The sequence below is a fragment of the Enhydra lutris genome, unplaced genomic scaffold (genome assembly GCF_002288905.1).
Source record: "Enhydra lutris kenyoni isolate GAN:26980312 unplaced genomic scaffold, ASM228890v2 scaffoldscaffold34, whole genome shotgun sequence".
Taxonomy (NCBI): domain Eukaryota; kingdom Metazoa; phylum Chordata; class Mammalia; order Carnivora; family Mustelidae; genus Enhydra; species Enhydra lutris.
The window spans coordinates 13,479,663-13,504,509 of record NW_019154118.1 but is presented as its reverse complement, the minus strand read 5'-3'; the positions used below and the strand labels follow the sequence as shown (position 1 = coordinate 13,504,509).

General features: G+C 38.5%; 1 protein-coding gene across 1 annotated transcript in view; it reads left to right on the top strand.

The window, feature by feature from the left end:
• The window catches only part of LOC111153826 (tubulin folding cofactor E like), a 74,255-nt gene that overhangs the window by 19,917 nt on the left and 29,491 nt on the right, over positions 1 to 24,847 (top strand). Inside the window, exons 3-8 of the mRNA XM_022513082.1 lie at positions 2,862 to 3,011; positions 4,658 to 4,797; positions 11,968 to 12,149; positions 13,465 to 13,721; positions 16,732 to 16,858; positions 18,362 to 18,478. Coding sequence (XP_022368790.1) covers positions 2,879 to 3,011; positions 4,658 to 4,797; positions 11,968 to 12,149; positions 13,465 to 13,721; positions 16,732 to 16,858; positions 18,362 to 18,478 — 956 coding nt within the window. The 5' untranslated portion in view covers positions 2,862 to 2,878. The remainder of the gene's footprint in view (positions 1 to 2,861; positions 3,012 to 4,657; positions 4,798 to 11,967; positions 12,150 to 13,464; positions 13,722 to 16,731; positions 16,859 to 18,361; positions 18,479 to 24,847) is intronic.

The following is a 24,847-nucleotide window of genomic DNA, read 5'->3' as shown; positions in this document are numbered from 1 at the left end:
ATACTCTCTCTGTCAAATAAATAAATAAGATCTTTAAAAAAAAAATAAAATTCTGGTTTTGGGGTGCCTGGGTGGCTCAGTCTATTAGGCATCCAACTCTTGATTTCTGCTCAGGTCATGAGATCAAGCCCCACACTGAGCTCTGTGCTCATTGGGGAGCCTGCTTGAGATTCTCTCCTTCTCCTGCGCCTCCTCCCCCTCTCAAATACATAAATAAAATCTCGAAAAAAAAAGGTGGTTTTTTTTGTTTTGTTTTTTAAATTCTGTAAAGAAGTGAAATCCCATGGTATTTGTTTTTCTCTTTCTTATTTCATTTAGCATAATGCCCTCTAGGTCCATCCATTTTGTCCCAAATAGCAAGATCTCATTCTTTTTTTATGGCTGAGTAATATTCCAGTGTGCGTTTTGTGTGTGTGTGTGTGTGTGTGTGTACACACCACATCTTCTGTATCCATTCATCTGTTGATGAATGAAGCTTGGGTTGCTTCCTTACCTTGACTGTAGTAAGTATTGCTGCATTAAACATAGGGGTGTATATACCTTTTCAAATCACTGTTTTCATTTTCTTTGGGTGATTGTTCACTGGAGAAAATACTGGATTATATGGTTTCTCTATTTTTAATTTTTGGAGGAACCTGAATGTAGTTTTCTACAGTGCCTGTACCAATATACATTCCTACCAACAGTGCATGAGGGTTCCAGTTACTCCACGTACTCTCCCAACACTTATTTCTTGTCTTTTTGATACTAGCCAATTTGACTAATGTAAGGTGGTATCTTATTGTGGTTTTGATTTGCAGTTTCCCTGATGATTAGTGATATTGAGGATCTTTTCATGGGCCTGCTAGCCACCTGTAGTCTTCTTTGGAAAAGAGTCTTCAGATCCTCTGCCTATTTTTTAATCAGATCATTTGTTTGTTTGTTTTTAGTGTTGAGTTGTATAAGTTCTTTACATATTCCGGACACTAACCCCTTATTGGATATATCACTTGCAAATGTCTTTTCCCATCGAGTAAGTTGTTTTTGTTTTCTTGATGGTTTCCTTTGCTGTGCAAAAGCTTTTTATTTTGATGGAGTCCCAATAGTTTATTTTTGCTTTATTTTCCTTGCCTGAGGTCTCGTATGTTTCTGTAGTGTCCTTCTAGCTCTTCTCCCTACCTTCAATCTGTATTCCTTCATATTCATCAGCCATTTGATTGTCAGAATGGGTTTTCCAAAAACTTCGGTAGTTATATTCCCTTCCTTAATACCTGTTAATTTCTTCTTGTTTTCTACAGAATAAAGTTCAGCTTCTTTAAAAAAAAATTTTTTTTATTGTATTATGTTAGTCACCATACAGTACATCATTAGTTTTTGATGTAGTGTTCCATGATTCATTGTTTGCCTATGGATGGGACTGGAGGAGGTTATGCTCCATGAAATAAGTCAAGCAGAGAAAGTCAGTTATCATATGGTTTCACTTATTTGTGGAACATAAGGAATAGCACAAAAGTTCAGCTTCTTAATATAGCACACATGACCTGCTGTGAGGTTCCTGTTTAGTTACTCCTGATGCTGTTTTCTGTTAGACCGTGTACATTCACATTGTTAAACACCTTTTCTCATGATATCCCTTCTTAGAGTACTCTTTATTCTCCTTGGTTTTTCTGATTGTTTTAGTAAAAAGCTTGTCATTTGATAGTTGGAACTATAGTAGTCAATTGCCTATATTTTGATTCATATTTAATATAGATCATAGGCCAGCCCCTCAAGAAAAGGGGTTAGCAGACTGTCAGAAATTAGCATGTCTTAATTACCTGTTTTAACCTATGTGTGCGTACTGAGAGGATGCTGGAGTTACTGTATGCTTGGACCTGTAGCTGCAGTTAGATGGTGAAGAGTCCACCCAAACTCAAAACCAAAAGAAAGGACATTCTGTATTAGTCAGGATTGGGTCCATTCATAAGTAACTGAAAAATGGAACAGTGGCGTAAATAAAACAGAGGGTTATATATCTTCCAGTAAATTTCCAGAGATACACAACCACTATGGCAGCTCAGTTCCATGAAGTCCTTAGGACTTAAGTTCCTGTCAGCTCTTTGTTCCACCGTCCTTGGGGTATGTTCCGTGGGCCCATAGTGCAAAGAGGTATTTGCTTCCTAGGCAACAGAATTGACCTGGAGACAAAGAAGGAGGCAAAGGGTACGTTCTGCTATCTTTTAAGGAGGATTCCCAGAAACTGCCATAGACTGTTTCTATCTCATCAACTAGAACTTAGTCATATACTCATTCCTAAGTACTATGTGCACAGTGAAAAATTCTTTCACTAAGGTGCCTGGGTGGCTCAGTCTGTTATGTGTCCGACTCTTGATCTCAGCTCAGGTCTTGATCTCAGGGTTGTGAGTTCAATCCCTGCATTGGGCTCTATGCTGGGTGCGGCGCCTACTTAAAAAAAAAAATTCTTTTACTACGGAAGAAGGGGAAAATAGATTTTGAGGAATAAATATCAAAGGATTCATACAAACTCTTTAGTCTGATGTTGAGTCTCCACCTTTCTTTTTCCTCTTAACACATAAACCCCAGGTACCAGCGAAAAGTCTTCCTGTTACCCTTGACTGGAAATGATTTTCTCCTCATCTACATCTTGTGGCACTGTTAATCTGTACTGCAATTATCATATGCTGGACTGCATTGCTGTCATTTGTCTACATATATAGCTCCCCTAAATTGTAAGGTCTTAGCACAGTGTAAATTCCTGAGGGCAGTGACCATGTCTTATATGCCTGCAGTGCCTGGGCTAGTGCCTTATAAATAATTGGTTTGCAGTAAAAATTTCATATATGACAAATAAATAACTCTGACAATCTCTTGGTTTCTTGTAGAATTTTAGGAAAGGAAGATGGATCAACCTAGTGGAAGGAGTTTTATGCAAGTATTATGTGAAAAATATAGTCCTGAAAATTTCCCTTACCGTCGTGGTCCTGGTATGGGAGTCCATGTCCCAGCCACACCTCAGGGCTCTCCTATGAAAGGTAAGAAAGACGTGACCTCAAACATTTATGTACTGGGAGCTTAGTACTTAGGACTTCAAACCAGAATATTGTCTTGTTTCCAGATGATTTCCTTTATTTCGGAATTAGAATTGCATAGCCTTTCTCCCTTGATATGACTTCAGTTTTTTAAAAAACTCAAAACGATTTCTTTTCCTCCTGATTGGCCATAAGGCATCTTAGTTGCACTTACATGGCATGAACAATATTGAGTGGTAATGTTTCAAACAGGTATTCTGTCAAGGAACTTGGAGGATACAAGACAGTACAAGACTGGCGTGTCCTCAGTGACCTTACAGCCTAGCTGGATTACAAGATATTCACATTTACAAACATATAAGGCAGTTTTTGTTGACCCAAATAATTGGCATAGTGACTGGGGAAAAAATTTAGGAGAGAGTTAATTAGTATGATCAAGAAAAGATTCAATGCTATGAGACTTGAACTAACCCTAATATAGAACTTGGTTAGAGGAGAAATCAAAACATTCTAGGAGAAGGGTTATGCTGTGAGAGAAATCTACAACATGGAGAAATATGTAAGGTGTGTCTGTAACTTACATCTTAGCCTCGTTTGTATTTCATAGTTTCTGGAGGTAGTTCTTTGTGAGTGTGGGAGATCAGGATGGAACAGTGTTTTAGTTCGTATGTTCCTCAATACAACTGGTCTTATCACTCCATATGAACTGGAGTGGCAGAAAGAGGTAGATTTCTTACTTGGTCATTTTTTTTCAGGATCCATTCCCATTCTGAGAAATTTGATACTGAAAAGTACTGAGTTAAAAAAATTACATAATTTGAGGCCTCCGTGAGTCCTTGTTTTGTACCGTATAGGGAAAAAGTGGTTGAATTCTCATGTCTCTCCTTTTTACAAGGACAAGTGTGGTTTTATTGACTCATGTATTTTTGAACCAGGAAGTAGTTTGGCTACCCCAGTTTCACCAAATTCATTAAATAGTTTAAGATTCTGCATCAGTTTCTCTCACTGTAATTATGTATTTTTTAAAAGTCTGATTTTCATAAGGGACACATTCTATGTGGATGTGAAATGGAAATGATTGATGGACAAGAAAGAGAACACAGATTTTTAAATGGATCCACTTAAGCAAGGAAGATTTCTTTAATGATACGAATTTGAAGAACAGAAGTGGTTTCATAGTGGACCATCTAATGGTTTGAGATAATTTTCAAGGGCAGCAGTAGGCAGAAATACAGATCAGATGAAAAAAAAAAGAGTTATCCAGAATGATACTTTTGAACTAAATTTTAAAAAGGAAAGAATTGAGGCCAATTAGAAGACAGTGGGAGTCCAGATAAATCACATGTTCTAGTGTTCAGATGATGAGATGACAGCAAGGATGATAGCTGTATTGTTGGTAGTTGAGATCAACCATCCTGCCAGGGGGAAAGCCTACAAGATGTTTTTGGTGGTACTGGTCCAGTACTTTTAATCTCCTCCCGGGCCATATTTGGCTGTTTCCCCTTAGAATTCAATACCCTTGGACCCCATCACATTCTGGGTTTTTTTCCAGGTCCTCGTGTCATTTCACACTATTTGATTTTGATTCCTGGGGGCTGAGTGCATGTAGACAAGAATTAAACTGATTTAAAAAGTGTTGTGTTATTCAGATCGCCTCAACCTCCCAAGTGTGCTGGTGTTGAACAGCTGTGGAATAACATGTGCAGGAGACGAAAAAGAAATTGCTGCCTTCTGTGCTCACGTGTCGGAACTAGATCTTTCTGACAACAAGCTCGAAGACTGGCATGAGGTAAAGTTTTTATATTGCTGCATTTTAGTGATTTCTGCTGAATTTTGGTTCTCACTTGAGATTCTTGTCTGTGTCTGAAGATAAATAACTGACTGCTTCAGCTGTTCTATGGTGATTTTTCAGTGAAGGTTGTTATTGCTAATTTGTTTTTCATTAGTATGAAAAGCACTGGGGAGCTTTCTTCCAGGCATCAAGAGGTTAATAGGACCATAGCGGTTTAGACTGCTAACAGTGCATTGGGTGTTTTACTGTTTCACTAGTTTACACATCCTGTGTTCATTCTGTACCACAACGTCAATATTTAGTGCTCTAAATTGCCACAAAAATTGCTTGAGCTTGACACTCAGATTACAAAAATATTTGTTTTGGGTACTGAAATTTACTCCAAATATTTTAGAACTTTTCCTTCTTTTATTAAGTCTCTTAGGTGATTTGAAGTAACTGATGTCTTTTGACCTCAGAGTAAGTCACACCAAGTACACAAATAAAAGTATTACAACTTTCTTTCTTATTATTATATATAACATTGCCTACCTGATGATAACATTACCTTGTGGAAGCTATGCTCAAGAATCAGGGAAAAATAGTTCTTTCTCCTTGATTCATTCTCCTGCCTTAATTTAGGATCTTCTCTCTTGAGAAAGCTTCCTAGTAGATTTTCCTGCCTCTGGTTTTATTCTGCTTCCCATAAGCTATCTTCTATAGTGTGACCAGACTCCTTTTAATCAGTGAAATAAGATTATGACACTCTTACTTAAAGTCCTGTGGTTGTTTTTCACTGCCTGGAAACTAAGGCCTGAACTCTCTAAATGTAGCCTTCCACCATATGGCCCTTGGCTACTTTCAGAGTTTATCTCCATTGTTAGCCATATGCGTTTTCCTGCAGCTCATGATAAACTCTTGAGATGAAAAGCTTCCTTGCTTTTATTCATTCTGAATCTACTGCTCTTTTTTCTTGTCTACCCGACCTCTTCCTCTGTATCTTTCAAGACTTGGCCCAAGTCACTATTCCTCTACGAAATGTTCCCTGGCTCTTGCTCAGGCCGAGACAGACTATCCCAGTACCTATATCACGATGCTGTGACAAATGCAATCACTTATCACAATGTAGTCCAATCTCTTGCTTGCTTGACAGTTTTCCTGCTAGACTGTGAGCTTATTCAAAGTAGAGATTTTTGTCTTTATTACCATCAGCACCCAGAGTATCATACTAGGTACTCAAATGTTTGTTGATTGCATTAGTGAATAAATTACTGTATTTTAGGGATTTTTTCCTATGATCTTAAGAAACTCACTTAATCCTTTAGTGCTTAAGTGCTCATCCCTAAGACAGGGCTGCAGATAAAATTAATCACTGAGGTGCTTTGTAGGTATTAAATGCTATACAAATTCCAAGACAGCTTTTTTAAGAAAAATCTGTGTATAACCCAGTTTTCTTCAGCTTTTCTTACATTTATCTCTTTCATAGTCTAGTTTAATCTGATAATTGTGCTTCTGGTCATATTTCCTATTCTTATTGAGAAGTTTACCAAATCCTTTGAGATGCGTGTTGTTTGATTGTTAAATGACTTGTTAATATATGCAGATTTACTGGGCTGTTCCAAGAAATAATCTCTGGTTGTACATATGTTTATTAATTCATTTATCTGAACAACTAGCATAATTTAGTGTTCCACAAATTACAGTCTGTGCCTTCTTGGTCCTTTGGGATGCTCAAGTGACGTGCGTGCTCTGTCCACACTGCGCGGATGCCCCATGCACTGCCTTGTTCATCCTCCTCCCTGATTCTCCCCATAGCCTGCTGCTGAACATCTGGTGAGGGTTTTTAACCTGCACGAGTGACAAGTCAGACCACATTTTCCTCTGAATCTTTTCACCTCCCGTGTTTGCAGGCCAATTCCCTTAAACATGCTTCTTTGGGCGTGTAAGATTTCAGAGAGGCTTTGTGCTTTGCGCTCTGACCACGAGCATAAGGTAGGCGTTTGCCCACTGCCCACAGTTTAATAGCGATACAGCTGTGGCCTCAGAAGAGCAAGCTTTGTCAGTGTGGGCAGAACACAAAGTTCACATGAGGGATTTAAGCCTTTTCTCTGCTTGGTGTAGACTAAGGTCTACACTACGTATTTTCCGGGCCACATGGACATGAATGGACAGAGGGTCCTATGTTCCGTTGTGATCAATTTGTATCTTCTTACAAGTGTTCTACATTCTATTTCCAGGCAGTTTTCAAATAAGTCTTCACTGCCGCTACCCTTCAGGCTTCCGTCTTCCAATTTATTTTTGTTTTCATCATTCCTTTATTTTTTGTCCTTTGCTTTAACTGTAGTTGATCCCAATCTTCTAAAGTATCTATCAGAGCACAGAGAGGTGGGAGAAGTGCTGACAGCAGAAGCATATTGATTTTTAGGATTGATGAAACTCTTTGCCAGACTACCAATGCCTCATCAGTCACGGTTATAAGACATTACATTTTAGCCCCATTGCAATCTGTATATCTGATTACCAAAAAGATAATTGGTCCCTGGCCATGAAGTAAGTTTAGTTTGGCCTATATTTGAGATAGTAATATGGGACAAAATAACATAGTTTGTTCTTTTAGTGTTTTGAATGGTCACTAATGTTATAAGTACTTCTTTTGTGGTTTAAACTACTCACTGCTGGATGTCTAGAGATAAAGATTAATACGTGGGAGAGCTGTAATACTGGAGGGGAAGGCGAAGCTTTGTCTCCATCTTTCTAAAATTGGGCATCCACGTGTGAAAACAGATGCATTTTTTAGCTTTTGACTTGAAGTTTAGCTAAGTACATTTTCGTCTCACCTTTCCCAAGGCATCTCCTTTTTCCTCCCTTCCTTATCGAAACCATTTTATAAAAGAAATTAAACCAAGTAGTTGAGAGCAGGGAGGAATCAGCCCCTCAGGTGAGGCAGAGAATAGCTTGGGTATAAGTTACAGATTGTTATCTTACAATCCTTTCCCCATTTTTCTTAAAACTTTAGTTTCTTCATTTTGGAAGCCAGAGTAGAGGGTCCTCTACTCTGAATTTGAAGAACAGAAGTGGTTGAGATAATTTTAGAGAATTGTAGAGACCTAGAAGGTCATGTAAGTTCACATCCGTGTTTCTGCACACAAACATCACAGGTTTGAACTGCACGGGTTTGTTTGCATGCAGACTTCTCACAGGACAGTGCTATAAATAAAATTCTTCTTCCTTATGGTGTTCTTAATAGTATTTTCTCTAGGTGGGTGGGGATAGGCTAAATGGGTGATGGGAATTAAGGAGGGCACTTGCTATGAGCACTGGGCATTGTATGTAAGTGATGAATCACTGGATTCTACTCCTGAAACCAATATTACACTATATATTAGCAAACTGGAATTTAAATTAAAACTTGAAACATAAAAAAAAAGAAAAAAGGTTAAGTAAAACAGAGGATCTCTTTTTTTTTTTTTTTTTAAGATGGAGAAAGAGGGTGAGGAGGGACAGAGGGAGAGACAGAGAATCCCAAGCAGGCTCCAGACCCAGCACAGAGCCCAAACACAGAGCTCAGTCCCATGACCCTGAGATCATGACCTGAGCCAACATCAAGGGTCAGACGCTTAACTGACTCAGCCACCCAGGTGCCCCAAAAGAGTCTCTTTTATGTAAAATTCTAAAAAATCTAGAGATGTAAGTGTATATGGTGGAATATGCATACATTTTTTTTTCTGGGACGAATCACAAGAAAAATTTCAATTCTGTTCGAATTTTAAAACTGAACATTTTGTTATTGTTTTGACGTCAGTGAAGATAGTGGGCTGGTGAATTTAGGGTGTTTTTTCATTTTCTTTATATTTCTCGATATGAAAACAAAATAAAACACATGTTACTAAAACAAAACAAAAAAAACCCAAAAGTTTTCTGTAGCTCACTTTATTGTAAGAATACAGTCTATAATAACATACAACATACAAAATATGTTTATCAACTGTTTACATTTTCTGTAAGGCTTCCTATCCACAGTAGGCTGTTAGTAATTGAGTTTTGGAGGAGTCAAAATTTACATGAAGATTTTCACCTTTGTGGGATGTTGGTGCCCCCCTAAACTCTGCATTGTTCAAGGGTCAACTGTATCACTGCAACTAGAAGTCTTTTCTTTTTGATTTTTAGAATTTAAAAAAGGTAAGTTGGTGTACTGCCCTAGAAACTTACTGAATGTTTGCCAGCCTTTGCTGTTAGGACATTTTTATAAGTAAATTTACCTGTGAAATTAATATACTTTCTAAAATCTTATCATTAATGTAAGGTTACCCCCAAATCCTTTTTAACTTTAGCCTTTTAAATAATGTATTTATGAATTTCTAACATACGTTATTTTTTTCCTGTTTGAATTATTGGACTATAGTCCAGTTATAATTTTTTAGAATATTCCAAAGCTAGTGAATGCCTTATTATCATGGGACAGCAGTGTAGATGCAGAATATGAAGAAGATTATATCTCATAATTTCTGGCAGAATTCCTTCAAAAACCTTTAAATTATCCATTTGGAGGTATAATTTCTTTTTATTATAAAAATAAAATATGAGGAATGATGGTTAGTAAGAGGTTTATGTTTTATTTTTATTTAACGGGGGTTATATGATAATTGTTATTCTTTTTTTTTTTTTTAAGATTTTATTTATTTGACAGAGATCACAAGGAGGCAGAGAGGCAGGCAGAGAGAGAGGGGGAAGCAGGCTCCCCACTGAGCAGAGAGTCCGATGTGGGACTTGATCCCAGGACCCTGGGATCATGACCCGAGCCGAAGGCAGAGGCTTTAACCCACTGAGCCACCCAGGTGCCCCAATAATTGTTATTCTTGTGTATTTGGAGTGCAATTCCTCTTCATCTTCTTTTGCCCTTGAAGCCAGGCAGGCCATCATCCCCTATATAGGAGCCCTCTCAAGCATATTCAGGCGATAGAGCACAGGACCCATCCCATGTGTGGACTGTTTGGCTGTGTCGTAGCCACAGACTAAATTCCAAACACGGGCCGTACGTCACACAAATGCTTAGCACCATTTGATCACAGAAGGGATCATGCAAGAAAACGTGCACAGACTGGCATAAATTACTTACATTTAAACTGAAGCCTACTGTGTTTTTCTCTAAAAAATAGCTCATTTCTTCATTTGCAAAATGAAGTTAAAAATGGTTTCACTTCACAAGGTTAGCGTGTGGCGGAGCTGACCTAGTGTGAGGACTGTGCCCTCTGACCGACTTCTCTGAATCTTCTTGGAATTAGTCCACTTCGCGGTGATGGTGGAGCTCCTGGCCTGTGTAGTTGACACAAAGCTGAGGTGAAGTGCACGTCACTTTTTCATTCTACCTGTAGTTTTCAATGCGGGCTGCCTTTTTGGCATAACCTACGGAGCTCGGACAAGAAACAGTCTAGGTCCCAACCAGGAAGCTTAGCTCACCTTTGAAACTCCTGATTTAGTAGTTTATGGTAGAGCCTGGGAATTTGTGCATTTTTCACATTGTACCAGGGATTTGATTTGACTTGATTTTTTTTACAGATTATATTTACTTGAGAGAGAGAGCACAAGTGGGGGTGGGAGAAGAAGCAGAGGGAGAAGCAGGCTCTCTGCTGAGCAGGGAGCTGGATGCAGGGCTGGATCCCAGATCCCCAAGATCCTGACCTGAGACGAAGGCAGCCACTCAACCCGCTGAGCCACCCAGGCGCCCCATACCAATGATTTTAAATAGGACATATTTAAATAAAAATAAATACAATATAACATATAGCCGGGGTTGTCATGTTGGTTCATACAATACTTATGTCAGTAATAATTACATTTACTGAATGATTTTGTGCCATTAATTTACTCAGCAAACATTAAGCACCCCTATGCAGTAGTGAACTAGGTAAGTACTCTCCCTGCTTTCATGGAGTTTACATCCTGTGGGGGAATAGGTAAGAAAGTAAGTTTCTAGAAGGTATGCCATTCATCATGTTAAGTGCTTTACACATGTATCTCATTTAATCTGATCCATAGTCCTGAGAAACAGGTGGATCCTGTTTTCTCTGTGTTACAGATGAGGACACTGAGACCTGGGAAGGTGGAATAACCCCTCAGACCACACAGCTGCGAAGTGTTGGAACCTGGTTTGAACCCAGGTTTTTGACTGTGAAACAAATCCTAGCTATTCGGTTGTACTCCTTTTCTCATAAAGTTGAGTTACCACATTGATGTTTTACCCATTTACTGGGCTTCTCATATTTACTTCATACTTGTTTAAGCTAGTTCTTAATTTTTTCTTTCCGGAGTATATTTATAATTTACTAGTGGTGGTATGCTGGAAGAATAATGGCTCAGGTTTTTAAATCCTAGATTTGGCTTTTGTGACCCTGAGACCTTAGTCAAATTATTTAACATTTCCAAGCCTCGTTTCTTCATTTTTTTAATGGGAAAATAGTTATCTTGCAAGTTGCTTTGAGAATTAAATGAAATAAGCTATATCAAAGAGACTGGAAATATGCAGAGCAAATAGGTCAGTAACGCTAATTTCGTTTTTTAGAAAAAAATCTTGCCTACCAAGTTACTAGGTAAATTGTTAAATTGATGATCATGTGTTCTCTTTTCTTATGTAGTCGTGGACACTTTTTGGTTTTTGACTATATATATTTTGGACTTTGGTCATCTTTGAACCAAGTTGAAACTGTTCCCAAGTGATCATAGCTATGCAGTCAATTTTGAACACTTGAGCTGTTACCGTGTGTTCTTCAATAAACCTTTAATTAGCCTTAACGTACTGAGGACAAAAGGGAGGAGAAATTCAGAGAGAATTACATGACCCAGTCTCAGTTCTTTAGAAACTTGCAGCCTAAAATGTCCTCTAAACTGTCTTTTCTCCATTTATCAAAGAGAACGTCATATAGAATCAAAAACCTTGCCCAAGGCCACATGGAAGGGCTCTCTTTTGTACCATTAATTTTCAATTATGTCACTATTTCATGGAAAGATTAAATTATTTGCTGAGATTTGTTGAAATTACTTTTGCCCCTCTGTAGGTACCATCACTAACACAGGACTCCCTGATATGAAGGGCCTCTTTCCTGGACACCCACTCACTTAAGCTTTGTGAGCGCGATTGCTATTTAAAAATTCTGATTACTGCCTGATATGCATTTCTTTTTTTCTCTCTAGGTCAGTAAAATTGTGTCAAATGTTCCCCAGTTGGAGTTTCTAAACCTGAGTTCCAACCCTCTGAATTTGTCGGTTTTAGAAAGAACATGTGCTGGGTCCTTCTCTGGGGTTCGCAAACTTGTCCTCAACAACAGCAAAGCTTCTTGGGAGACAGTCCACACGATACTGCAGGAGTTACCAGAGTAAGCCTGGAGGGCATGATGGAGAGGGGGCGATGTCGCCATCTTTGTTAGTACATAGAATTACTGCAGATCTCCCGTCTCAGAAACACTGGAACAGCAGGGTGGTTGGAGAATGAGGTCAGAAGAATGAAGTAATTAGAACGAGGGTGTGAGGGTCACTTAGTAGCATTCGTTGCAATACTTGTTCAGTGTTGAGTAGCACCAAGACATAGGATCTGTCATCCTTTGGCTAGAAGATACCCCTGAGAAGCACTTATCATTTCTACATCAACCCACTCTTTCTCCATTTTAAATCTTCTGATTACCTGATTTCAGAATTTTGCCTCAGTGCTTTTCTTAGGGAGGGAAAAAAAATCATAGTATCTATAAAATATATTAACACTCAGATGATTAAGTGTCTCGCTGGCCTGATGGGAAAACGGAACTCTCCTCAGTAATTTAAACAAGAAATTATGTTTTTATTTGTCAGTTTCGAAGTACTTTTCTTAAATTTGTTTGTATCTAGCTTTCAGTATGCACGTAAGTGTTCAAAGAAAGTAGTTTAAAGAAACATATGAAACCATAGTTTCTTTGTCTAACTATGGAAATGATCAAGGCCTTTTGAACCTTGTCTCTCCCCATTTGTTCCACCCGAGGTACTCACTATCCCTCTAGTAAGATTGGTTTCCTCACCACATGCAGCATCTAGCATGGCGTAGAATGAGCTTTTAAATCCCAGTTCCACTTTCTGACCATATGACCTTCGATAAGGTCATTAACCTCACTAAGCTCTGTTTTCCTTGTCTTTAAAATGGACGTAATCGTATCTAATTTGCAGAAATAGCAGTACAGTCTAGGAAGCACTCGGAGCAAGGCCTGCCTCAGGATAGGAATTCAGTAAATGAGAGTTATTATTTTATTTCTAAACATTCTGTTCATGCTGTTTGTGGGATTTACCTCTCTGTCCTTGCAACTTACGCAAGTCTACCCTTCCTTCCAGGCCATGCATTCTTTCCTGATGATTCTAACTGCAATTTCAATTCCACTCCTATAGGAACTGCTTTTGTACTTCAAGTTAGTACTGCTTTATTCAGCACTTAGTTATTTAAGCACGAAATTAATTTAGTCCTGGGTTATATCATTCTCTGCTGTTTTATGTGTTTTAGGTTTTGTCTTCCCAGCTATATTTAAGCTTTAGGAAGACATCTTTATATTTTCTCCATAATCCCTACCAGAGTCCCCCACACTGTAGGCACTTACTTAATGAATGAAAGTAGCTGCAAAGTAGAAACTTAACTGCTTTAAACAGTGAAATATTTCCTTTTTTTCTCTGCAGTTTGGAGGAGCTCTTCCTGTGCCTTAATGACTATGAAACAGTGTCTTGTCCTTCTATTCGCTGTCATTCTCTTAAGCTACTACATATAACAGACAATAACCTCCAAGACTGGACTGAAATTCGAAAGCTAGGAGTTATGTTTCCTTCACTGGATACTCTCGTCCTGGCTAACAATCATTTGAATGCTATTGAGGAACCTGATGATTCACTGGCCAGATTGTTCCCCAATCTGCGGTCCATCAGCCTCCACAAGTCAGGTGAGCTATAGGCTTGTTCTTGTTCCACATGCAAATCGATCTGAGCTTATGCATGATGTAAATGAAAGCCCATTTCTTTCAGTCGTGGTTCTGCCTTCTCATAGGATACATTTCCAAGAGTGGTGTGCGGATGCCTATTGATTAGCTAAATTCAAGGCATTCGTTTTCATAAATGCTCTGATACATATCAAGTGGCCGAGCCTCCTATTAGCTGTTTATAGTTTTTCTATTAAAGATAGTTTATATATTTATATTTATATATATGTAGTTTATCTATTAAAGAGGTCCTGCTGTGAAAAGAGTGAGATGAAATTGATGAATTGGACAGTAAAAGGCAGAGTAAAAGGAGTACGAAGAATTACAGACTAGACTATTTTGTCTACTTAGGTTAAAGAATTTCAACTTACAATACCTTGTAAATGCTCACCTTTCTTTTCTAGTATTTATATATGATCGATTGCCAGTTTGCTGCCATCCAATTCTGTGTCTCCCAGGAATGCACATTTTTAGCCTATTTTTTTTTAATTAATAAACTTCATTTTTTTAGAAGTATTAAATTCACAGCAGAACTGATCAGGAAGTACAGCGTTCCCACATCCTCCCTGCTCTCACACACGCACAGCCGTCTCACGGTCAGAGTGCCAGCACCAAAGTGATGCATCTCTTATAATTGAGCCTACATTGTCCCATCACCCAAAGTCCACGGTTTACATGGGGGTTCACTCCTGGTGTGGTCCACTCTGTGGGATTGGACAAACGTTTAATGACAATGTCTCCCCTTTCTAGTATCGTTCATAGTAGTTTCACTGCCCTAACAACCTTCTGTGTTCTGCCTGTTCGTCTCCCCGTATCCCGCAGTCCCTGGTAACCAGTGGTCTTTCTCCTGGCTCCATAGTTTTGCCTTTTCCAAAATGTCATATAGCTGGAATCATACAGCATATAGCCTCTTCAGACTAGCTTCTTTCCCTTAAGAATATGCATGTAAGTTTCCTCCGTGTCTTTTCATGGCTTGATAGCTCATTTCTTTAGTGATGAATGAGTGATGTCCCATTTTCTGGATACACCCCAGTTTATCCGCTCACAAACCGAAGGACATCTTGGCTGCTTCAGAGTTTTGGCATTTATTAATGAAGCTGCTGTAAACCTCAGTGTGCAGGGTTTTGTGTGGACATAAGTTTTCAGTTCACTTGGGTAAATGCCAAGGAGTACGATTGCTAGATGATATGGTAAGAATATGTTTATTAGTTTTATAAGATACTGCCAACTGTCTTCCAAAGTGGCTGCACCGTTTTGCATTCCCACCAGCAATGAATGAGAGTCTCTGTTGTTTCACACCTTCAGCAGTATGTGGGTGTTCTGGATTTGGGCCATTCTGATAGGTGTGTAGTGGAACCTTGTTTTAATTTGCAGTTCTCTAATGACGTATGACATTGAGCGTCTTTCCACATGCTTACTTCCCATCTGTATGTCTTCTTTGGTGAGGTGTCGGTTCAGGTCTTTTGCTCATTTTTTTTTAATTTGGGTTGTTCATTTTCTTATTGTTGAGTTTAAGAGTTCTTTGCATATTTTGGATAATGATCCTTTATCAGGTATGTCTTTAACAAATGTATTCTCCCAGTCTGTGGCTTTTCTTCTCATTCTCTTGACATTGCCTTTCAGCCCATTTCTTAAAATAACTTCATAACTAAAAATAACTGTAATCTACAGTTGAAAAAAACATATACAGTTTAATTGCCATAGAAGTTATAAGGTTAGGAATTAAGTTTTAAAAACTAGCATTTTGTATAAAGAAGCTGCTGACTGTGCAACTTGACACCCGTTACGTTAACTCTGTCCTTCCTCCTAGATGGAAATATGGTTCTGAAGGGAAGAGAGCGGTGGTGGCTGGGGATAGTTATGCACTGGAGCCCTCATGTATTGCTCCTCTGCTTTTGCCCTTGCTGCAGGTGGCTAGAAATAGGAAGGGACTGCATTCTCTGAAATAGATTTAACATGTTATAAAATCGACCAGCTTCATTACTACGGGCATATTTTTCCTAGCAGTGCCAAGTATAGACTTGGATGATATATTTGCTCACAGCCATAGGGGGAAAAAATTATTTATTTTTTTGCATGAAACAGTTTTAATTTGTTGCATGTTCTTCTTGCCCAGTGGTTCAGGTTCTCTGTTTTTATTTTGTTTGTTTTTGGGTTTGTTTTTTTTTACTGTTCTTTGTGGTTTTTTTTTTTTTTTAATTTTTCAGTAAAGCTAAAGCTTTTGAAACACATCAAGTGCCCCACAATAGAAGAATGATACAATAAAAAAAGGTGCATAATGGCATGGAATATTATAAAAAATATGGAACGCTTCACAACTTTGTGTGTCATCCTTGCGCAGGGGCCATGCTTATCTTCTCTGTATCATTCCAATTTTGGTATATGTGCTGCTGAAGCAAGCACCAGGTTCTCTGTTTTTTATTTGTTTTACTTTTAAAATCTGTTTTCCCTGTCCCCAAAATGAGGACAGTATGTAAGAAAGATAATATTTAGTTTCCGATTCTACTTACCTTGCCCCATTTGAGAATTTGTTAGGTAAAGATTTGAGTCTGACAGTATCAACTCTGATCAGTAGTTCTGTTCTGTGAGTCTATATTTGACGACAGAGTTGACCACATCACCTTTTTTATATAAGCACGGTATACATCTTACCTATTGAAACCACCAGATACCCTCTTTATAAGTCATTTGGGTGGAGAATCAGTATATTAGTGGGGTGTTGAGGTGTTGGAGAATAAAGTTCCCTCCTTGACCACTGGCTTCACAGGGAGTGGAGAGGCTATAGGAAAGTTTTTGTGGTATTTAATTGTATTCTGTTCTTTCCTTGGATGAAGAAAATTTTCAGGATGTCCAGCTACAACGTTTTTAAGGATTTTAACATTTCAGAAATCAATTGAAGTAATTTTTTTCTATGTTAATCTTCTTATTTGTGTGCTTTTCTGGATTTACTTAAATAATATATTTCTCAAATTAGGTTTGCAGTCCTGGGAAGACATTGACAAACTAAATTCATTCCCCAAACTTGAAGAAGTGAGATTGTTAGGAATTCCTCTTCTGCAGCCATATACCACCGAGGAGCGGAGGAAATTGGTAATAGCCAGGTCTGTTGTCCTGATTACTCTCCTTTCTTCTCTCGGGCCTTATTTCATTAGAGGGATAATGCACTAATGGAGGGGAGTGCGCTGTAAGTTTATCTGTCTCTTGAATAGACAGTGCTCGAAGGAGCTGCTTCTGTAGCTTGAAGTCCAGAAGAAAAGGAACACAATGTGGTGAGAAAGATGTGAAAGGTAATTGGCCTGCTGAGACCACTGAAACATTCCCTCACAGATCTATTCTGCTTTTATACCTTTTAATACTTATAATATTCAAAGTCCTGCTTTTTGATCATGAAGAAAAATTAGGTATAATAGGGAAAGAGTTCTGTTTCAGTTGTCTTTACTTTATTCACGTAGTGGTCACTTAAAGTGTAAATACCTAAAAATTGGGCTGTTTTATTAATGTGAAACTTAAGAGAGCAGCATCTGTGTTTTCTTCTTGACTACAGATTGGCTCAAACATGACTACCACACCATTATGTTCTTCCTCTGACTCCCCTGCCTTTCGTGTCTCTGACTCTGTCTCCCCAAGACCACTGAAATGAGTTTTGATTTCTGTATGAGCCTTTAGCAACAATAAGATTCTGGCTGAGATGTAAAGAAAAACAAACTTTCATTTGTTTTCTTTGTGTACTATGTGTAGTAGTTTTGAAAGGGGCTTTATGGTTCCCTAAGGAAGAGTGGGTCTTCAAACAGGTTGTTGATCTTCCTGCCCAGCTAACACCTAGCAGATCCGTACTGCTTTCCAGTTGTGGATATATGCAGTAATATCTCACTGAAGAAATACATTTAGGCATACTTTTCTTCTAAAAAGAATAAGGCTTGTAGTAGACCTTATGCTTTATTTCCTTTACATAATTCTTTTGTAAAGGTAATAAATTAATTCCTAAACAATAAAGCCCATTTGTCCTGACTACTCCACTTGTAGACTTGCACTGTCCACTGTGGTGCCATTATCCCTGTGTGACTTCTGAGCGCTTGAATTATGGTTAGTCTGAACTGAAGACTGCTTTAAGTGTAAAATATACACTGAACTTCGAATACTTTATATGAAAAAAGAATGTAAAGTATCCTATTAGTTATTTTTTAGTATTGATTACATGTTGAAATGATTAAGTCCTCAATCTATATTATATTAAATAAAATATATTAGTAAAACTAATTTCACCTGTTTTATTTTTATTTTTTTAAAATATGGCTCTTAAAGAACTTGAAATTATATCTGTGGCTTGCATTATATTTAAGTTGGACAGTGCTGGCTAGAATCTCATTTTGAAAGGCAAGGTATAATTATAAAAGGTCAGTGTCCCATCTAAATATGAAACTTTGGATATTTTTGGTACTTTTATTCTATACCACTTTAGTTCATGTAAGTAGCTGTACACAAGCAGAGTTACATCAAATGTGTCCTCTTGAGAGAGTAAGATGGGGCCTCAAACCAATGATTTTCTTTCTAAAGCTAAATATTCTCGCTGTCTTAAAATGCCTTTATTTTGATTTTACTTACAGATTGCCATCAGTTTCCAAACTTAATGGCAGTGTTGTTACTGAGGGTGAGCGAGAAGATTCTGAGAGATTTTTTATCCGTTACTATGTGGATGTCCCAGAGGAAGAAGTGCCATTCAGGTAAAAACCCCTCATCAGTTTAACAACATTTGAGCAAGTATTGAGGCAATTTAAGAACTCTTGTTTTAGAGCAAATCTAATAATCTGTTACTGGACCCTCTTAGAGGACTTTGGTGATAGGTTTAAAAAAAAAAAAAAAAAAGGAAGAAACACAAAGCAAACCCATTTTATCTCATTTTCCACAGTGTATTTCTTCTAGCCTTGCACTTGTATTAAGAATGGTTGGGTAAGTATTTGACTACTTCCACTCATACTCCATATCATTGATTCCTGTTCAACCCTCTTCTCCAGGGACACATCTTTACCTACCCTAAAGCTGGTCTCTTCCTTCACATTGATCTGCTTTCAGGATATACTAAGTTCTGCAGTTTGGAAGATTTGGCAAATAGGCATTAGGTTTAGAGAATATGAGAAAAGGACTAGAAAACAGACTCTTGAGGAAATACTAAAGGAATTAGGATGGTTGAGTATGAAGAGAAATGCTGAAGGCTCAATTTGTAATTACCTTTAAGTATATGAAGAGTTAATATACATGGTTTGAGGAGGAACTGCCTTTTTTTAATAGTCATTTATTTTTTTTGAGTATAGCTGGCACACAATGTCACATTAGTTTCATGTTACAACATAGTGATTCAACAAGTTTCTATGTTGTGCTGTGTTTACCACAAGTATAGTTACCGTCTGTCAACACACAACACTACTAGAGGACCATTCATTATGTTCCCTGTGCTGTACCTTTAATTCATGCCATCACTGGAAGCCTGTGTCTCCCACTCCCCTTCACCCATCTTGCCCATCTCCAAGCCCCCTTCTCCCTGGCACCTGCCGGGCCTCGTATTGGTAGGTCTGATTCTGCTTTTTATTTGTTTGTTTTGGTTTTTAAATTCCATGTATAAGTGAAATTGTATGGCATTTGTCTTTCTCTATCTTATTTATCTCTCTTAGTATAATATCCTCTGGATCTATCCATGTTGGCGCAAATGGCAAGGTCTCATCCTTTTTTATGGCTGAGTAATATTCCACTGTGTGTACAGGTGTGTGTGTGTGTCTGTGTGTGCCACATCTTCTCTATCCATTCATCTGTTGGTGGACACTTGAGTTGCTTCCATATCTTGTCTGTTGTAAATAATGCTGCATAAACATAGGGGCACATATTATTTTTTCAAATGAATGTTTGTGTATTCTTTGGGTAAATACCCAAAAGTGGAATAGCTGGATTATATGGTAGTTCTGTTCTTCATTTTTTGAGGAATCTCCACACTATTTTCCACAGTGACTGCACCAATTTGCATTCCCACGAACAGTGCATGATGGTTGGGAAGGAGCTACATTTAATATTCCAGAAATGTGAAAGGAAAGGTAGCCGGTATGGTATAGGTAAATACACAAGAAATAAGATACCCCCAAAGACTGGTTTCTAGGTTTTAGTAACTAGAACCACTTACCAAAAATGTTGTATGCTTTCCTTAAGAACTTTAACAAATAGTATGAAATCGCATTAGACAAATAGGATGCAAATTAGGAGGGTATGTGAATCAAATCAGTTGGTCCTTCTGGTTACAAATTTCTCCAATTCTAATTCATTCTTACTAAACATATCTAATTTTCCCCCAGACTTTTCCATTATTTATCGGCTTTGAGGGGGTTAACCCTCTGTAAGGTTGAACCAGTACTATATAAAAAGATTTTGTGGTTTTGTTAGTAGTATTTTAAAGCCCAAACATTTAAAAAATATTAGACAAATTAAGTAAGAATTTTAAAGATTGCTCTTTAAAGTTAGCTAAGAACAACGAAGTAGGGAGAAATAAATATTACTGTGCCTTTTAATACAACCTAGAAATATTAGGTTAAGCAGCATGAATTTTGTCTGTTTTGTTTTATTTTGGTAAAAAAAATAGTCTAATATCTATAGTTTCATTTGATTTCATCTAACCTATTAGTGGGAGAAGTAACTATCTGGGCTTTGAGCATAAGTCCATCATTATAGTTTATTTAATTCCATCTGCTACAGGGAGTAATATATATACACACACACACATATATATATGTGTGTGTTTGTATATATGTGTGTGTGTGTGTGTGTATATGTATATATATAGACAGTATGTTATTTTCTGTCCTGATGGCCTAATTATCCTAAAATGCATATAGGCCTTTGCATTAATATTCTTAAATGCAGGTCACAGAAATCATTTTCAAGCACAGGAGGAATGTATTAGGTGAATACTGAGAAACTACAAGAACTGTTAGGCAAGCTGGAACCAGATGTAGACAGGAACTGGCGGCAGCAAAGACAGCCACGTTTTCACCTTGTAGTGTGTCTCTGCTGGCACTGTCCTCCCTAGACACCACAATGCCAGACTTTCACCAGTGGACCCTTGGGGCTGTGCCACAGGCTGTGCTGAAAATAATCTCTCACTGACCTTTGCCTTATTTCCCAAGGATCAGAAATCTGTGTCTAACCAATTGATTGGCTGTGTTTAGGGTATGTGCTCACATTTGTCTTCAGAGAGATAGGGAGAGGGATTATCTGTCACTTTGGCTTCTGCAGTGAGAGGTAGAATCTTCCCCTGATCTTGGGACATTTTCCCAAATAGGAACAATTCATCAAGAAAGCATCTCTTATAGTCTGCCATTTTAACTCTCCAGCATCTATGCATATACTTTTTCCCCATAGTTGCATTATATAAAACAATTATTCGCACCTGTCCTAATGTAGTCCTTTTACAAACGAAAACATACTTCTTTCTCCATGAAATGAGATAACCTATTTATTCTGATCCTAAGGACTCTGACCAATTAGCTACTGTAAAAGATTCAAGCTATTTCAATTGCTACTCTAGCCTTGCTGCCTGTTTATGTAATTATGCCTACTTGACCACTCACTAGTGGTTAAATGGCACTGCTTAGTCTCTTCCAGTCTTCCTGAAATTGAAATGAGCAAACTGATTTCAGTACCTTCCTGGCCTATAAAATATTTTCCAAAGACGTGAGTGTTCTACTTACTAATGTATTTTTCAAGACCTTGGAAAAGGAAGTGTCTTCTGGGTCCTTTTAGGGTTCGTGGATGGAGAATGGGTGAGAGGTCATGGGTGACAATAAGTTCCATGATTCATGTGTCCTGAAGCGTTTTATTTCCTCCTTCAACATCATCCCCCAAATTCATGGCATCTCAGCTTCCTTTAGCATAGACCACCATGAATCCAATTTCTAATCTTCCAACTATATGAAAATGTAGAACCACACTCAGGCACTGAAGGTAGCGTTTTGAACTCAGAATCTCTGGTAAGGTAACTGTGTTAACAACCTCAGCGAGATCTGAAATTGCTTCTTCCTCAGCATGCTCAGAATCTATTCCTCTACTAATTTCCTGTATTTTTGTCCATATAACCAAATTCTTGTAATTCTTTTGATACGTTTGTAGTCAGCCCCACAGAGCATAGCATGCTGTGATCTGATGGCAGGAGAGCAGAGTTTGTATGTGGAAGGATGAGGCAGGTGGGAATTCATTTACTCGTGCAAGGTAATTCCTTTAGGCAGACGGATTTTACTGCCTTCTCAAGCAGGAGAGGAACAGTCTCATTCAAACTGCTCGCAAGGGGGCCTACCTGAGGAATGGGGATTCTGGATGTTCCCATCCTTCAGCATCTTCCTGTGTATAAACCTCCACTCCAATTCATTCTTCCGCCACCCTACTCTCTCTCCAGCCAGTGCTTGAACTTTCATATAATAGTCCCAATATGGATACAAATTTAACTGACCTGTAATTCACCAATCTGGAGCATCAAACTGCGCATTGTTTTTATAGCTACCTTGGCTTTCTTGTTGTTTACTTGTTTACTTTCTTCTTGTTTTTTTTTTTAAAAAGATTTTATTTATTTATTTGACAGAGATCACAAGTAGGCAGAGAGGCAGGCGGGGGCGCGGGGGGAAGCAGGCTCCCCGCTGAGCAGACAGCCTGATGCAGGGCTCATCCCAGGAATCTGAGATCATGACCCAAGCCAAAGACAAAGGCTTAAACCGCTGAGCCACCCAGGCGTCCCAGAAAAGAGCCTTTTCTTTAAGGTACCTGGGTTTCAGTCTGTGCTTTAAGCTTAGTTCCTTGGTATTCAACCTTAATATTCTCTTGCTGTAGGCTATCTTGCGCCTTGAGAATAGCGGACACTCGACCTCACAGTCTTGCCTTCTTCTTCCCTTCTTCCTTCCTTTCATGCAGCACTCTCTCAATCACCCTGAGCTTTCCATGAGACCCCAAGTGGGCATTAGTTATTTCACTGCTCCATGTCAAGGCCTTTGCAGAATCCCTTCCAGGAACACTAATATGACACTCACCGGGCCCTCTTAGGCCAGAAACCAATTTCAGATTGCCCATAATTACCTGAGGGGCTCTTGCTGGTGATCTCCCTGCTGCTGATTTCTTAGTGCACACAATGAAAACCAACTCTGGCCAACTTAAGTAAGGTAGGAAGTAAGTGAATGAATTGAGTAATGTGAGTGAGTAAAATGAAAAGTGAGTAATAATGAATACTGTGTGGCTCACAGAATTGACAAGAAGATTAGAGAATTAGGCTTGGGCAGGACTGATGGAAAGCTAGGCACAGCCAAGATTTCTGTATCTTACTCTATAGACAAGATGCTTCTAAACCGTTGACCAGCCAGTCATCTCACGCTGCTAGACTTCGGTACCCCCCACCAAACCCCGCCAGTCCCTGACAGTCCCCGACATTTGCAGCCATGCCTTCAAATTCCTGATTCTTCTGTATCTGCTCTGCATAAGCTCTGTTACAGCTCGTGTCTTTGTATTTCCAGTTATGGTTAGGTGCGTTTGTTACCTTTCTGTGTTCTGGCTTTCAGGGAAGGAAGAATGTTTACTTCTCTATAGCTTCTCTAGTGGAAAGTAGTTCCTACTTCTTGTCCACCTTGGGTTTCTCTCAATTCAGAAGGGCATTCAGATGCTGGACAGCCGAAATTGACTTATAGCCGTTGTAATACCTGTTCCCTGGTAGTTTTTTGTCTGTTTGGGTTTTTGTTTTACATTTATTTTTAAGGTTTTATTTATTTATTTATTGAGAGAGAGAGAGCGCGCGCGCATATGCAAATGAGGAGGGGGCAGAGGACTAGGTAGAGAGTGAATCTCAAGCAGAACCCCCCTCCAACCGAGCCCTGAGTACAGAGCCTGTTGAAAGGGATGGGGAGCTCAGTCTCACCACCCTGAGATCATGACCTGCGACACAATCAAGACTTGGACGTTTAACCAGCTGAGTCACCAAGGCACCCCCTGCCTTTTTTTCCCTAGTAAGTTCTCCAATAGAATGATCAGTGTACTCAGCAAATATTTTTTGAGCCAGTGTAATTTGCCAAGAACTGTTTTAGGCACTTAATAAAGAATTATAGGGGCACCTGGGTGGCTCAGTGGGTTGAGGCCTCTGCCTTCAGCTCAGGTCATGATCCCAGGGTCCTGGGATCGAGTCCTCTCTGCTCAGCAGGGAGCCTGCTTCCTCCTCTCTCTCTCTGCCTGCCTCTCTGCCTACTTGTGATCTCCATCTGTCGAATAAATAAATAAAAATCTTTTTAAAAAAATTATGATAGCATTCATGCTGATATCAAGATAGAATGGTGAATAAACATAGAGGAATTTGTATTAAAATGCATTTATTATGAATTAATACTGATAAACAGGGTATTTACTATTCCTATTATCTTTTTAATTGTCTTCCAAATTATATGCATAATCTCTCCCTAAAATACCAGTGAACAGTGACTAAACCAGTGCGTAGTTAGTAAAAGGTGAGAATTTGACTCTGGATAATTCGGTGTTTCATACAGAACCACGTTTGAGCTTTAGTTTCCTAGCAGGATGCAGGTATCCATTTGTTTTGGAGGAAGCATTCCTTTTCGTTTGACCATGGAATTTTTTAAATCAGTACTTAACTTGATTTTCCTATAAAATCCAACTTCTACAACATCCATTTCCTATTGTTAGGCTCCCTGAGCTTTTCCTTCTTCCATGTTCCTGTCTTGTGTCATTAAACATGTAATACCTTTTCTCAACTTAGACATAAGAAAAGTTAACCAATATGTCTTTTGAGGGCATGAATAAAAAGCCATTATCATCAGTTGAATGTCCTTTATGGTAGCAAAGTTATTTTGTGAGTCAGTTGGATTACTCACACACATCTGTTTCCATGTGATTAGTCGTTTTAGCAACAGAAGACTCTGAAGATCTAGAAATTTACATATTCTCTCTTTCTACCTCAGAATAAAATACAGGCTCCAGTTACCTGAACCATTTCCATCTTTTATGATGGACAGAATAAAATGTTTAGAGGGCAAAAGGGAGATGTAGTTAATTAAGAGTTTTATAATTTC